General features: G+C 42.8%; 1 protein-coding gene across 1 annotated transcript in view; it reads right to left on the bottom strand.

Annotated features, from left to right (window-relative positions):
• PTPRT (protein tyrosine phosphatase, receptor type, T) overlaps nt 1-17,244 on the bottom strand; it is a 694,385-nt gene that overhangs the window by 317,674 nt on the left and 359,467 nt on the right. Inside the window, exon 12 of the mRNA XM_014543700.1 lies at nt 11,994-12,103. Within this exon, the coding sequence (XP_014399186.1) occupies nt 11,994-12,103 (110 nt within the window). The remainder of the gene's footprint in view (nt 1-11,993; nt 12,104-17,244) is intronic.

Below are 17,244 nucleotides of genomic sequence, written 5' to 3'. Positions count from 1 at the left end.
GTACTAGTAAATGCACAAGGACTAGAAAAAAAATAAACCCATGGAAGCTGTTGAAGTGTGAGGGAGTGAGATAGGGGTTACTTTCCACTCCCCATCTTCCTGGCACCGTATAATGTTGTTGTGATGTCACTAACATTCACATAGGATAAATTATTTTTTAAAAAATCAAGCAATCATAAAGAATATTTAAATATCTATTATAGCTGTTGCCTTAATTTTGATTCAAGTTTGGAATCCAGATTTATTCATTAAGCAGATATATATTGAGTAGTGCTTAATGCCAGGTCCTGTTTTAGGTACTTGGGAAAAACAGATCCCTAACCTTGATAAGTGTACCTATTAGTGGTTGGGTTCTGTGAATTAAATGTAAGCTCAGTGGTCACTGGAACCTCAGGTAGACTATTATAGATTATTAAAGGACTTAGGATATAATCTTATGGTTTTATATGGTTGTATCTGTCATATCTGTGGGCTAACTGAAGCTGAGAGTTATTCCTGACTATCATTGTACATCAGATCGAACGGAACCTCTCAATCTTCATTCATTAAAAAAAAATCGGGAGAACATATTGGCCAATGTTATATCCAATAAGGGCCCAATCTCCAAAATCTATAGGGAACTCATACATCTTAACAAAAAGAAGATAAACAATCCGATCAAAAAATGAGCAAAGGACTTAAATAGACACCTTTCGAAAGTTGACAATACAGAAGGCCGAGAAACATATGAAAGCATGCTCAAAGTTGCTAATCATCCAAGAGATGCAAATCAAAATGACAATGAGATACCATCTCACACCTGTCATAATGGCTATCATCAACAAATCAACAAATGACTGGTACAGCCACTGTGGAAAATAGTATGGAGTTTTCTCAAAAAACTAAAAATGGAACTCCCATTTGACCCAGTAATCCCACTTCTAGGAATATATCCTAAGAAACTAGAAACACCAATCAGAAAGGATATATGCACCCCTATGTTCATAGCAGCACAATTCACCATAGCTAAGATTTGGAAACAGCCTAAGTGCCCATCAGCAGATGAGTGGATTAAAAAACTGTGGTATTATGCAGCTGTAAAAAAGAAGGGATTCTTACCATTTGTAATAGCATGGATGGAACTGGAGAGCATTATGCTAAGCAAAATAAGCCAATCAGAGAAAGATAAATATCACATGATCTCACTCATTTGTGGAATATAATGAACATTATAAACTGATCAACAAAAACAGATACAGAGACAAAGAAGCATCGAACAAACTGTTAAACTTCAGTGGGAAGTCGAGCAGGGGGTGAAGGGGGGAGGTAAGAGATCAACCAAAGGACTTGTATGCATGCATATAAGCCAAACCAATAGACAGTAATACTATATGTAATACTTTAAACAATAAAATAAAGCTTAAAAAATAAAAAATAAATAAATGAACTGAGCTTCTGTTTTCCAGACACTGGGTTCTCCAATGGTGAGTAATATAGATGTGGGTCCTGCCTTCATAGCACCTACCATACAGGGAGATGCACTCATAAATAAATACAGGAGTGGGCAAAAGTGGGTTATTAATAATAATAAATAATGCAAAAATTAATAAATGAATACTAATCAAAGAATAAACTCCATGTTTTACATACTCACAACTGTAAGCCTCCTTTTGCCCACCCTGTATGTAATAATTAGTAATTGTGATGCATATTATTCAGGAAATGAAAGCAGTGATAGAGAATAGTGGTGAGTGGCTGGAGTCTTCTTTGCGACTGTTGGGGAGGGCCTTTCTGAGGAGGTAGCACACCTGTTGGCGCCTGCAGTATGTGAATGAGTTGGCTATGGAAGACGAGGTGGAAGAGCTTTCAGGTACCTAAGAACACCATGTGCAAGGAGCCTGAGGCAGGAGGGACCTGGGTACATGGAAGGATATAGAAGAAGGTCCTTGAGACTAGAGAGAAAAAGAGAATGCAAGATGCAAGGTCTTTTGGACCTAAGTTAGCAGTTTGGATTTTAGGTCAAATGCAATCTCTCCATAAGTTAGGTAATAAAACTTTGGGAAACATTAAAAAGAAGTTAAATAAATATAGAGAGAGAGAGATTTAAGAGAGAGAGATTTAATTGTGTAAAGATGTCAGTTACCCCCCATGTTGTTCTACGCATTCAATGCAATTCTAATCAAAACTACAACAGGGGTTTGCATTAAATGTGATAAGTGGATTCTAAATGAAAGAGCCATGGGCAAGAATAGCCACGATGTTTCTGAAGAAGAAGGAGGAGGAGGGGTCTGCTTTGGTAGAGATCAGGAGTAAGGGGGAGCTATAACTGTGATGACTGTATGTGGTTGTAATGCATGGTAGCCAGTGGGATGGAGAGAGCAGAAACAAATGAATGCATATGAGGAATTTGAGCACAGGTCAGATATGGCTGGCAGATCAAGGGAAAAGAGGGACTATTCTTAAAAGGGCCTGAGAAAGGTATTTATCCACATAGGAAAAAACGAAATGTTGTACCCCATTCTCAGTCCTTTCATGTCAATTAAGAGCAGATAGGTTAGGGACTTAAACTTAGCAAAACTGTACATTTTTTTAGTAGCACTCTAGGCTATGGTCTTTCTTACCTTGGTTTGGGGAACAGCTTCTTAAGGATACAATGTGCTCACTATATATGCAAAGACTGATAAAATTTACTATATTATAACCAAGGGCTTTTGTCATCAAATAATCTCTTAAATAAAGTAAAAATGGCAAGTTACATATGTAACTGACAAAACAGTATCCAAAATACATAAAGAACTACTAATATCAATAAAAATAGGACAAATAATCCCATAGAAAAATGGGCAAAAGACATGAATGGACATCCCACAGAAAAGGAAATATAAATGAGGAACTAATATACTACAATATATTCAGCCTTGCTAATGACTGAGGTGATACAGAGCAAGACAATGAGGAGATGCCATTGTATACCGATTTAAGTAGCCAAAAGGAAGAATGCTGACAATACCAGATACTGGAGAGAATTTGGAATCATTAAAGCTCTTATACTTTGCTGGCATAAGTGTAAATTGGTGAGAATAGTTTGGAAAATAGCTTGGCTCTTTTTTTTTCCTTTTTGTGAAGTTGAATATTCATTGACCATATACCTAGTTTCTCGATATAAACTCAAGAATCTATTTTGCACATATGCAATAGAAGGTATGTACAAAGGTGCTTATATCATCACTGTTGATAAAGGCAATATACTGGAAGCAACCCCAGACACCTATCAAAGAATAATGTATAAATGTGTTCTAATGTCTTCGCAGGATGGAATACTATACAGCATTCAAGATGAATGCACTACAGCAGCACTCATGGAGAGGAATGACTTTTAGCACAAAATATGGAATTAAAATGTGCCAAAAGATTATATACAACTCAGAATCCTTTATTAAAGTTAAAAGACTGATAAAACAAAGTAGTATGCCCTTAAGAAATGTATACAGGTAGTAAAACTACATAAAAAGGAATTATATACATGATTCAGGATAGCAGGAGGAGTCAGGAGGGTGAGATTGGAGGACCTCATAAACAGATACAAGATATTGCAAAAAGTTCTGGTTGTCCTGGTAGTTGGTGTGTTGTTACAAAAATGAAATAAATACATACAAAAGAAGGCCACAGACAAACCGATGAGGAAAGTGTTTCATGAAACTAGGAGTAAGATTAATTCCATTTTTGGCACCTGAGTGGTAGGTCAGAGCAGGAAGGAGCCTTTGAATCTACCTGGTCCAATTCTTCCAGGACACAGGTGTAGAAAATAAGGCCCAGGTAGGGAAAGGGGATCACTATGGAAAACCAAATGTCAATAATCAATTTCTTCCTTGCACACTTCATGATTTGATTTGTAATGACACATGTGCACTAAACATATGCATGGAATAAAAGGGAGACCAAGAAAGCAATGATGATTTTTATGACATATATTTTGAAGGGCTCTGAAGAAGACCTGGTATGTTGTGTGTATGTATGTATGTATGTACGTATATGCATGCATATGCATTTAGGTATGTATGCATGCATTGAGTCCATAATTATGTAGGCCAACACCCTGCACTTGGGTAAATTTTAGGTAGCCAAATAAAGGACCATTGACTCAGTGGGAGAGGAGGGAATGCCATCTGCCATCTCCTGAGTCTGATGAAAGCATAATCTCTGAATCATAAATTTGAATTCCAGTCTCCAGAGATATCCCAGTAAAGGCTCCCAATGCCCCGTGGTGGGTGAACACTCGCAATCACCCTTCATTTAGGTCCCAAACACAGAGCTCTTTTGACCAAAATACATATAGAAGGGCTGGCCGGTTAAAAGCGGCAGATCCATGCTGCCTTGCCCAGTCCTGGAGGAATTCCAACAGGAGTTTGTGACTCAGGTAAAACATCTGAGATGAAAGGAGAACAACTTATGGTGTTTAAAGAGACCCTTGGCAGCTTATACACCGCCTCGGGGCAGAGCTCACTGAAAGGACCACACACAGCCAGAGAGAGGGTTCCACTCAGACGTATGGGCTGTTTCTCTACAAAGCCTGCTGGGTGCACAGTGCCCCAAACATAGTTTCCCTCCCATGCAAGGAACGTGAGGAGAACCCAGGCTGTGCCAGACGCAGAACTACCTTTTCGTTTCCTTCCCTCCACTCTCCTAGGAAAACTGTACATGCTCAGGAATAAATTTAGCCTGCAAATTATTATTATTATTATCGTTAATCCTCACCTGAGGATATTTTTCCATTTATTTATTTTTTTTAGAATGGGAGGAAGGAAGGGAGGAGGGGAGAAAGAAAGCAACATCAATGGGAGAGAGACATTGCTTGGTTGTGTCCCACATGTACCCTGACCGGGCCAGGGATCGAACCTGCAACCCAGGTACGTGCCTGTGACCAGAAATCGAACCTAAATCCTTCAGTGTGTGGGCTGACACTCTAATCATTGAGCATACTGGCCAGGGCAAACTACAGATGTTTTTTAATGCAAAATTTTCCTTTATCAAAAGTTCTAACGGATAATTATGATAGAAGTTAATGAGAAACAGCTGGGAGCCTACTGAAGGAACAGGGAGTTTCTCCTGTGACATTTGAATCTATGTCATGGATGTGAGGTGACCTGGTTCCTCCAGTCTAGGAGAAAACAGACATAGTGTGGTGTCTATGACACCCCCTATCGTTAACTCTCCAAAGAAATAGAGCAATTCTGAAGATGCAATTGAGAATGTGGGTACAGCCCAATCATAAAGGATTCACCCATGCCTGCCTCAGACCCATAAATGCACATGTGCATATACACGCCAGTGTACAACTACATAAACTCACAAACATACATGTTTTTGCACCACACACAGCAAGACAAACCTACTTATCCACATGCGCACCCTGCAGGAGTACTTGCCATGCAGCAACCTCTGCTGTTTTCCTGTAGTGGAGCTGAATGATTAATGCTTCGTGCAAGGAATGTCTCCTTGCCAGGAGAACGTGATTTGCTGTTCTTTGGGTAACGAGCGTTATGCATCTGTTGATTCCTACTGTCAAGTTACCTGGCTCCATCGCAAACAGGTTGTAATAGCAAAAGGAAAAAAAAATAAAACCACCCAGAGGCAAACATATAGGCATTCTTGATATTCCTCCAGTGGATGACAGACAGCTGTAATGGTCTCACTTACATAAAGGCAACTTACTTGAGCACACAACTCCCCGTCCTTGCAGACGCCCAGTGCCAGAAATCATTCTTTTCAACCTCAGGCCGTTCCTATTGAAACACCTGTCAACCTGTCTGTCAGCCCAGTGGACCCGAGTCTGGCATCTACTCGGGGATGCCTGCATTTCTCAGGTCTCTGGAAGAGAAACATCCTATGGAGATTGAGTGATGGGCTGAGGATTAGGAAAAACAGCTCCTAGACATCCCAGGGCCCTGACTCTTAAGATTTAGGGGAGGCCTCTGGGAAAAATCTATTACATTTTGTGTGTGCATATGCCTTTTTTAATCTCACAAATAAACAACAGAACTGATTTCTACGACACAGGAGAAGGGAACAGATCTATAAGGTAAGGTCTGTGGTGGGCTCAGCATCAGCGTTGCAAGATGCCATTAGCAAAATGCAAAGGGAAACTGACAGAATGATACGGCCCTGTGTGTCTCCATTTACTCCACAAACTATCTGGTTACCAACCTTAAGAAGAAATAGCCAAAGCCTCTTGAACTCAAACCTTTAAAAATCAGCACCTAGCACTCACCTGTGCTTGAGTGAGTGGCCTGTAGTGTCATATCTGACAGAGTTGGACTCTGGCAGAGTGAGAATGAAGGGCATTTGGCTAGGATAACGTAGCAGAAGAGATTAAGTGAATTCATTTTACTTCCTCCCAACTCTGGATGTATGTTAGAATTACCCAAGGAACTAATAAAAACCCCACATGGATAGAACCCTCCCACCCCCAGGGATTCAGATTCATTTGGACTGCAATGAGGCCCAGGCACGCATCCATCATCCATTTATGTATCGACGTACCTATATATTTATCTACATTTGGGGGGCTCCCAAGGTATGATTCCAATCTCCAGCTGGGCTTTAGAACTACTAAATTGGTTAGAACACAACTTTCACCATTACTCCTTGTTAAGCTGAAGCATGAATCCACATAGTCAGCCAAGGAATATTAACTGAGCACATGTGAAAGCTCCTCTCTTACCTCCCCAGGAGAGACTACTAAAAAGAAAAAACAAATATGGCAAGTATTAAGTTCAAGACCAAAGGCCTTCAGGCTGGGGAAACAGGGAAGCGCTAACGTCACAGTTTACGTCTGAGGCTCATCTGCAGGTAGAATTCCCTCTTGCTCAGGGGAGCTCAGTCTTGTGTTCTATTCTGACCTTCAACTGATTGGATGAGGCCCACCCACATTAAGGAGGTTGATCTGCTTTACTTCAAGTCCACTTAAATGTCATCTCATCCAAAAACAGCATCACAGAAACATTCAGAATAATGTTTAACCTCATATCGGAGCACTATGGCACCACTAAGTCAACACAGAATAATAGTCACATGGCCCATGATGGGCTAAACGTCCAGGAGGAGGCTGGATGATACTGAAGCACAACGACAAAACCAGTGCAGAGTGTGAAGATGGTACAGAATGCCGGGTGACGTGGAGAGTGGGCAGGGAAAGCCTCCTGGAGGCACAGAATATGAAGGAGGGGCACAGAATGAGAAGTAGAAAGTAAAAACTCTTGGAGGCAGAAGGACTGAATCCACAAAGTCCTATGAGCTGCTAAGAACTGGGTGAGCTTGAGAAAATGCTAGAAGGCTGCAGGGGCTGCTACACACAGAGCAATGGGGGGAAGGGCAGGAGAGGATGTTCGTGAGGCCAGCAGGGGCCAGGTCCTTCAGAGCCCTAGAGTTAAGATGAAGCCAAAGCAGGGAAGTGCCCGGATTGGATTTACATTTAGGGTGTTGCGTCTGGCTGAAGGGGGGGAAGTGGACTAGGGCAGTGATGGCGAACCTATGACACGCGTGTCAGAGGTGACACGCGAACTCATTTTTTTGGTTGATTTTTCTTTGTTAAATGGCATTTAAATATATAAAATAAATATCAAAAATATAAATCTTTGTTTTACTATGGGTGCAAATATCAAAAAATTTCTATATGTGACACGGCACCAGAGTTAAGTTAGGGTTTTTCAAAGCTGACATGCCGAGCTCAAAAGGTTCACCATCACTGCACTAGGGGAAGCATCAGTGGGGGGTGGGCAGCGAAGTCCTGAAATGGTCCAGGTAACAGATGAGCGCTCAGATGCGGCCATGTGACCTAACTCGTGTCTTCTTTGGCAGAAGAAGTAAATCGAACTTTCTAGAGCAGCCGTGGGCAAACTACGGCCCGTTTAAAATGAATAAAACTAAAAAAAAAAAAGACCGTACCCTTTCATGTAATGATGTTTACTTTGAATTTATATTAGTTCACACAAACACTCCATCCATGCTTTTGTTCCGGCCCTCCGGTCCAGTTTAAGAACCCATTGTGGCCCTCGAGTCAAAAAGTTTGCCCACCCCTGTTCTAGAGCATTCAATGTTTAGCAAGTGGTAAGGGAAACAGAGAATTCCCACATTTCTGGCTTAAACAATTCAAAAGAAACAATTGCTTTTATCCTAGTTACCAGCCTGGCTCAAGTTATACCCAATAGCAGCCTGCATTATGCAAATTGTGTATCCTAATTAATGTAGATCCAGTTTGATTTATGCAAATTCTTGCTTTGGGCTGTGTTAGTCATTTCCTGCCTGCACTACCTCTTGCCCATCAGGACCACTTCCCCCCACCCCTCATCCCATTGCTGCTCTATGGACCAGAGCCATGAGCATGTCTGGGGTCAGTGAGCTCTGAGTGGCCATAGTGGCTGAGTCCAAGGGCAGGAGGAAGGTGTGTCTGACATCCAACCTGAGCCAGTACCGCCTATGGGCCTCTCTCTTTGAGAGCTTGTTCCTGAGCTCCTGTGTGCCACTGGCCCCTCTCTCCATCAGTGTGTGACTGCTCCAGTCCCTGGTAGGACTCCTCTGTCTCAGAACTCGCGCCCAGCCCTCCTGCCATGCACTCCCAATACACTCGCACACCATCTGCATGCTGCAAAAATATTGACCACCCCCCCGCCCCCGACCCCATCGTACCTTTTAAAGGCACTCCCACACAGGAACGCCGCCTTATTTTATTGAGGCAGCATGTGTGTTTTATTCAATTCTGAACGCCAGGCGCCTAGAATAGCTCACAAGATAAATGTCAATCAACTCTAGCATAATCAAGACACCCATTCCTGACTCATTAGGGCCCTCTCATTCCCTTTAAGCTTCTCAGATTTATACACTGTAATTAGAAACTTGGTGATTTTGACTGCTAAACAGAAAAGCTTAGAGGGACGCTTCCCATGTCTGAATTTTAAATATTTTCACACTTCGTTAACCCCGTTGCTGGTGTAACATCTTCTGGCCCAATTCCCTCACACTGCGTGATTTTTATTTTTGGATAGAGATGAGCACAATTAATTGAATTCAGACACATATTGATTACTGTTTTTCATGAACTCTGAACAGCTTGTCTGGGAGTGATTTTATTGAGGAGTCGTTAAACAACTGTTTGGCTGGGCCGTGTCCCCCACGTCCTCATCCGGGCTGTAAGTGCCTGTCTGCAGGGTTGATGGCCTATTTGTGGGGAGCTGTGTTGTTCACAAGAGCAGTCAGAACGGGAAAAGCCAGACCCACTCTCTTCACACACTTGCCCCGCCTGGGGAACACTGAGATCCACTCAAACCCAAGCAGGGCTCTGGCGGGGTCTGTGGGAACGGCCTGATTCCCATTCCTGGTGAAAATACTCAGCTTGTGGGCCCCATGTGAGCAGGGACATCACTCAGATCGTTCAATGGCCACATTATTCATCAAGGACTGCACTGCTTTCAGCAGGCGGAACTTTCCAGATCCAGACGATGAAGTTTTAGAATGTCTCTTGGACCAGTGCTTCTCACACTTCAATGTGCACATGAATCACCAGAAGATCTTGTTAAAACACAGACTCTGGTTCAGGGGACTGGGCTGGGGCCTGAGATGCTGCATGTCTGATGCCCATCTGTGGACATGAGGCCTTTGACGTGACCTAACTGCACCGCCTGCCACTCTGTGATCGAGAAGAGTATTCTGCGTCTCCCACTAAAGTATAGGTCCCTGGAGATCGGAGGCCACGGTCTGATTCCTAACCCGAGTTACAGCAGGAAAGAGGCAGATGTGACAAAGTTTCCACATCTCTACCTGGGCACAAGGTCTTCCAATAAAAAGCCGAGCTCTCATTGCAATTTCATAGATGATGGAAATGTCCTCGCCTCCTGGCACACTTTTCAGATGTCCCCAAGATGCTGATGCACCCACAGCCAGTTAACCACACAATGGCCAGGTAATTGTTTAAGAATATAAATATGATTCCTAGGGCTCTTTATTCTTCTCTGGATAAAGCACACACTCTGCCCCTGCCCACCCATGGTCTTATCACTGTCCTTCATGCTCACAAAGCTTCAGTCACTCTGACCTCCTATTTGTCAAACATGCCAAAGCCATTTCTACCCCAGGGCCTTTGCACTAGCTATTTTTCTCCAAGTGTCATCACCTCTTTGCTTTCAAAGACTGGCCACAGGCAAGGTTCCAACAGTAGAGCGACTCCAAAATGAGTTTTAAACCTTTGGTTTTGTAGGTTTGACATACATTTATTTTTCTCTTGATTCTTGCCCAGCTGGAGACTGGACCAGTCTGACACTTTCATATGACAACGACAAGACTGAAGCCCAGAGATAGAATGAGACAGAATCAAAGCCACTCATTTTATGGGGGGGCAAAACTGTCCAAGGACAGACCCAGAGGTTGAAAGTTGGAGTCATAGAGAAGAAAATGTAATCTTAACACAATACATAGTGCTTGGACCTGCACTGCTTAACAATATTTATAGTATTAGACCATTACAACCCACCTATACCTCTCCCTGTTTTTGGCTTTTGACTTTGCTGAGTTCAAGGTTGAACTTAAGAAGAGGGAGACAATCTTGAATTTCTCTTTCATTTGTGTTATCCCATTTTTCTTTGTCACAAAATATACTTTTTGAGGCCAGAGAGGGTGATTTTTAATTTATGGATTTCTCTCTACAATTACAACAAGAACCTAATTTTAAAAATCAAATTGGTTTCATCTAATTAAATTTGGAAATTGCCTCATAAACATATACTCTGTTATAAATGTCTTTAAAAGCAAGGGCTCCCGCTTCCTGTCTGGAGCAGAATTGGGTTGAGCCCAGCATGGGGGCGGGGGGGACGGACGACTCCCCATCTCTCTTCTCAGGAGGACACACTCTTTTATCAAGTGTCAAAACTCTCTAAAGACTCCTGGTCTACAGCAGTGCTTCTTGAACTCCAATGCCCACGTGAATCACAAACAGGCATCTTGTGAGAACAGAAACTCTGATTCGGGAGCTCTGGTGAAGCCTCAGATGAAGTATTTCTAACCAGCCCCCAGGCATTGCTGATGCGACTGGTCCATGGACCACACTGACTAAGGGGCAAGACACTTGCACTTGAATTCAGGATCCATGAATTTGCCATCATGTGACTTTGGTCTTTTCACTTCACCACTCTGAGTCTCAATTTTCTCATTTTTATGCAATGATAAGAGCTAACATTTATTAATGAGATTTCTAAATGCCAGAGTACTAAACATATATTTATATATGCTTATAAATATAAATGAAAGGCTACAGGATAAACCCAAGGTTACATAGCAAGTAAGTGGCGGAGGATCAATCCTGGCCATAGTCCAATACTAGAAATGAGCTCTATCAGCCTTATCAAAGTTTAGTTTGTTTGTTTTTGTTTTTCAGTGAGCTTCTATACAGCTCGTTCTAATTCTGAAAGTATTTAGGAAGCTGCATTGTGTTGGCTTGAGTCCTTCCTGCCTGAGGAGGATCGGCTCCATCTCTGATATAAGGTCCTGCTAATCCCAGGACAGCATCACTTGGAGGACAATAAAGAATGCCTGGTCCCCAGAGCCATGTTAAAGCTCAAGAATCATGTGCCTCCAGGGAAGGGAGTGACGCTGGGATTCTTTTGGAAGCCCAGGGACTGGTGTGGGTAGGATGGGCATCATGCGAGCATTGTGGATGAATCGTTACCACTGCTTGCCAGGCCTGGGTCCTCTTGGCCATGCCAGGACAGCCCAGCTCCCTGCATCCTGAAACCTTTGCTGAAGCGATCGAGAATCCCTTCAATGCATCGTATGCCCATTTGCTTTGTCATCGGGGCTATCATGCAGCACAGCAGTATGCCCTGCGTTTTCTTCCCACCGTGTCGGTGATTGTGTCTCACTCCCCTTTATGCCCTCAGTGCAGCTCTGAACATAGGTGTTCGCTGGCCTCAGACTGAAGTCAATAGAATGGAGCCTGACAAGAGATACAGCCAAAGGGGCCCCCTTACCTCGTACAGCGTGATGACCCCATTGGTCTCATTGGGAGGTTTCCACTGGATGTAGATCTTCTCCTCAAAGGGCCCCCCTTGGATGGACTCTAGAGGAACAGCACCTGGAACTGCAGAAGGGAAAAGTTAGGAACTTGATGTCGCCTTCCGTCTCATGTCCCCAGACTCACTGACCTGGAACAAGAGTTGGCCAAGTTTTCCTGTAAAGAGTCAGATAATCATTATTTTAGGCTTTGTGAGCCATACGGTCCCTGTTGCAACTACTCCACTTTGTGTTTGTAGCACAAAAACAGCCTAAGACAATCCATAAATAAATGGGCATGGCTTCATTTCAACAAAACTTTTATTTCTAAAAACAGGCCATGGGCTGGAGCGGACCCACAGGCCATAGTTTGTTCACCCTTCTCCTGGAAGCCTGATGGCTTTTGACCTGCAGACCGAGCAAGTCTGGTCTTGAACTAAACCTGACCAGGGTTGGAGGACATCTGTAGGTCCCCCAGTCCTGCCAGCACGTGGGATTCTGGGGCTAGACTCTTGCCTTAGGACTGGTATTTGCAGAATGCAAAGTGAGCTTCACTTGCCAAACCCTGCCCAGTTTTCTCCAGCTACAGGAAGTGCTTCCTCAGCTGAATCCATCGGGAACTATGTGCCCTGAAGTCTCAATCCAATTAGAAGGAGCTCGCCATGCTCCGGGGAGGCAGCTAGGCCGTCTCGCTGCTGAGCCTCCAATGTCTGGAACACGGTAGATGCTTAATAACCATTTGCTGGTTGGGTAACTAGGGGAATAAATGACCTATGCCAGCAGTTTGCCCTAATGAGCAAAACCTTTCCTAGGCTGCTTGGTACCCAGGTCCGTCTCCCAGCCAGCATCCTCCTGCTGGACTCCACCATCGTGTGACAGCCTGGAAGATGCTGAACCACAAAATAAATAATTCCCCGAACTTCTTTATAACCCCCAAGGGAATCTTGAATTCATGTAAAGCATTACAGGATCTATTTATATGTTGGCCTTATAAAAGCAGGTACTTTTACAAACGCTTACTCTTTGATCAGAATTTTACATACATTATTTCATTGAAGCCCCAAACCAGCTCTGCCCAGTACTTATTATCTCTTTTGCACTGAGAAGGGAACTGAGGCTAAGAGAATCAAGTAACTCGCTCAAGGTCATATGGCTCTTAAATTATAATGAGGGAACCGAATACCTATCTGTGAGTTTCGAAGCATATACTCTTAATCACCACGCTCGCCTCTCTAGATAGAGCCTTGGCCATATGTTGCAATCAGTTCCCTATTGTTAAATTAAAATATATTTAGTTTTTCTCATTATGGACACGATACGCAGGATTTGTTGACTATTAAGAATATACAAATAGATTTAAAGAAGAAAAGAACAAAATCACTCCTATTCCCCAGAATTGGAGATATTTTTATGCCAATGCATATACCTATTTATTTAAAAATTAAACTCCTTCTGTGCATTTCATGTTGTGATCTTCTTTTATAGCTAAACAAATCACACTTAAAAAACCTTTACATGTTCTTTGGGGCCATGTGTTTTAATGGCTGCCTAGAGAAGGACAGGCCCCATTCCAGTCACCAACCCTTTATTACTGGGCATTACATTTGGCTTAAATTCTTTATAAGCAACACTGTGATGAACATTCTTATAAGTAAGTATTTGAAACTCTGATGTCCCTAAGACACATTTTTGGAAATCAATCTACTGAGCCAACATAGATGAACTATTCTATTTTAAAGGCTTTTGATACATATTACCATATTACCTTCCAGAAAGCTGGTACAATTCTGGGATCCCCAACAGAAAAATATGCCGATTTTCAACCTCTGCCACCACTGACTATTTAAAAAAATAAGTGTCTGTGTGTGTATCTTTTTTTAGAATACTGGAGAGAGTGGATTTGTTTTTCAGCTTAATTGGCCATTTGCATTGATTCTTTCATGAACATCCTCTCTATACCCTGTGCTCATTTCCCTGTATGGCTCTTCATTTTTGTTCATCATTGTTTTATGAGCTGGTAATTATAATCTGTTTTTAAGAACATAAGCTGTTTTGCATAAGTTACAAATATTTTTGTCAGTTTCTCATTTGCTTTTAAAATCTTTTAGGTATGTAGAAGCTTTGGAGTAGTCAGATCTCTTATTGCTTTTCCTTAACCATTCATCCTTTCCACAAATATTTATTGACTCTTTAATATGACCAAGGGGATGGTGGTGGTCCACTAGGGATACACCAATGGCTAAGAAACCTAGAGTCAAATCCTTGCTAAAGCTTGTGTTCTGAAAAGGGAGACAGACATTAAATAAATAATTACACTCACAATTAAATTCTTAAAATTGTTATCAGGACTTGGAGATAAAGTGCAGGTGTCAGGAGAATTATAACAAGCAGAGAAAAACCAGTCTGGCAAATCAGGATAATATGTGAAAATAAATTCAAGTCAATGGGTAAGTAGAAGTTACTAGGGCAAAGGTGGGGAGGGTGTGTATTGAGTGGGGTGGATACCTTTGGGAGGGCAAGAGCAGGAGGAGAAAAACCATCTTGGGGGAGTGGAGATAAAGTGCAGGTGTCAGGAGAATTATAACAAGCAGAGAAAAACCAGTCTGGCAAATCAGGATAATATGTGAAAATAAATTCAAGTCAATGGGTAAGTAGAAGTTACTAGGGCAAAAGTGGGGAGGGTGTGTATTGAGTGGGGTGGATACCTTTGGGAGGGCAAGAGCAGGAGGAGAAAAACCATCTTGGGGGGGGGGCGCAGATATGGTAGCTTGGGCCAGGGTGATGGTATACAGAGGATGTGCAGGAGATTTGGGGGTGCTGAACTAATGTGAATTGGTGGTGATGGATAAGGGTGAAGAGATGGAGAGAGGTGTTAAGGAAGATCCAGCTCTTCTGCTTTATACAACTGGAGTGGATCAGAGTGTTGTTCATAGAGAAGAAGCTCAGAGGAGAGTTCGTTTGGGAAAGGAAGCGTTGGCCATACTTCATTGGAGGCGTGTATGTGCCCTTGCGGCAATTTTGAGTTGCGGTGTTGGATATATGAGACTAGGACCAATGTTTAGAAATTAAAACCATGGGCAGGGAATAGATATTGTAGTAAGAATGTAGAGGGCAACAAAAAAAAGGTCTAGGACTAAGCCCAGAGGAACTCCAATATTAACAAATAGGAGGAAAACAAAGACACTGAAAAATAGAGGCTGTGTGCAGAGAGGCAAGGGAAAACCAGGAAGGTGAGCTGTCATCACAGCAGCCAAGGGAGGACCCAGAAGGGCTGGTGAAGAGTGACAGGTGTGGCCCTAGCCAGTTTGGCTCAATGGACAGGTCATCAGCCCGAAGACTGAAGGGTCCCGGGTTTGATTCTGGTCAGGGGTATATACCTAGATTACAGGTTGCAGGCTTGATCCCCATTCAGGGAGACCACCTGGTTCCTTCCTTCCTTCCTTCCTTCCTTCCTTCCTTCCTTCCTTCCTTCCTTCCTTCCTTCCTTCCTTCCTTCCTTCTTTCTTTTTCTCTCTCCCCACCCCCGCCCTCTCTAAAATCCTTTCTTCCTTCCTTCCTTCCTTCCTTCTTTCTTTTTCTCTCTCCCCACCCCCGCCCATCCACTCTCTCTAAAACTCAATGGAAAAAATATCCTCAAGTGAGGATTAACAACAACAAAAAAGAGTGACAGGTGTGGCTAAGTAGTCAAGTAGGATGCAACCTCATATTTTCCAAGTGGATTCAGTGTCTACAAGATTATTCATGACCCAAGCAAGAGTAATTTAGGATGAATGCTGGTGTTCCAAGCCATCCTGCAGTGGGTGGAGAAGGGAGTGGAAGGTGAGGGATTGTGCTGAGACAAGTAAACTGTTTCGGATGTGACTGGGAGGAGAATGCAAGAAGTGGCGGGGACGAGATATGGAGCCAAAGTAGTGTCCCCTTCCAAACACAGGAAAGGTCATGGCATAATTAAGGGCAACCAGAAAAAATCCAGGATGGAAGTAAGAGGTGGAAGGGTGGGAAAGAGAAGGAAATAACTGACATTGGTGGGTCCTGAAAAGGCAGAAGCAGGGTGGGTGGAAAGAAAGCACCCTTCCCTTGGTGAGGTAAGAGAAGAGGAAGAGACTATGCAGCCACTTAGAGGAGGGGGGATTGAAGTGTCCTAATGGCCCCATTTTCTTGAAAAGAGAGGGTGAAACCATCAACCAAAAGTATAGTGAAAAGAGGAGATCCTTGAAGAATTTGGAGAAGCTTGAAAAGGTGGAAAGTGAGATGAACGGAGAGATGCAGAGTCTACTCATTAAGAAGAGTCTAGCTCTAGCCGGTTTGGCTCAATGGATAGAGCGTCAGTCTGCTGACAGAAGGGTTCCAGGTTTGATTTTGGTCAAGGGCATGTACCTTTGTTGCAGGCTCCTCCCCGGCCTGGGCCCTAGTCTAGGTGTGTGCAGGAGACAACCAATTGATGTGTTTCTACTACATCGATATTTCTCTCGTCTTTCCCTTTTCCACTCTTTTCCACTCTCTTTAAAAGTCAATGGAAAAATATCTTTGGGTGAGGATTAAAAAAAAAAGAAGGGCCTATCTGACAGAGTGTGTGACTGTGAACATCAAGCTGTATCACAAGAAAGGCCTCTTGCTTTCTACCCTCCTTCATTCCAGATTAAAGCAAATTCTCTTTCTCACCCCAGATCATATCAATAGTCATCTGTATTTTCTCCTATTTATTTTATGATTTATTCCTATCTTTTTCTTTGTTAATCTAACACTGCAATCTATCTGGAATCTGTTGACCCTAAACAAACAGACAGAGGTCAGATATTTCTCCAGGAAAATGGATTTACTTGGACACAACGAAGAATTGATATTCAGGATATATGGTCTAATGGTGAACCACATGCAAGTCCTGAGAAACAAAGGAGAGGAAACTCATAGAGAAGAGGAAGTTGGGAGAGCCATTATAAACAAAGAATTCTTCCTGTTGGGATCCACCATTGATGTAGTGTGAGAGCTCCCCCCACAAACCCTCCCAACTCCAATTTAAATGAGGTTTCTGTCTATTAATCTTTACAGTCTCTTTTTTACAGTTTGAGGTTCTTTGCATATTCTTGACTGATCCTTTCACTGGCTATCTATTTATATAAAAGCTAAGCAACCATCACAACCAAATGGACAACCGAACAGGCTGTTTGGGGCGACTAGGCTAACAGGGGGGTTAGTGAGGGGCAACCAAACGACTGTGCAGCAGGCTGC

Source organism: Myotis brandtii, unplaced genomic scaffold, assembly GCF_000412655.1.
Source record: "Myotis brandtii unplaced genomic scaffold, ASM41265v1 scaffold333, whole genome shotgun sequence".
In the NCBI taxonomy this organism is placed as follows: Eukaryota; Metazoa; Chordata; class Mammalia; order Chiroptera; family Vespertilionidae; genus Myotis; species Myotis brandtii.
This window is presented reverse-complemented; position numbering and strand designations above follow the sequence as displayed.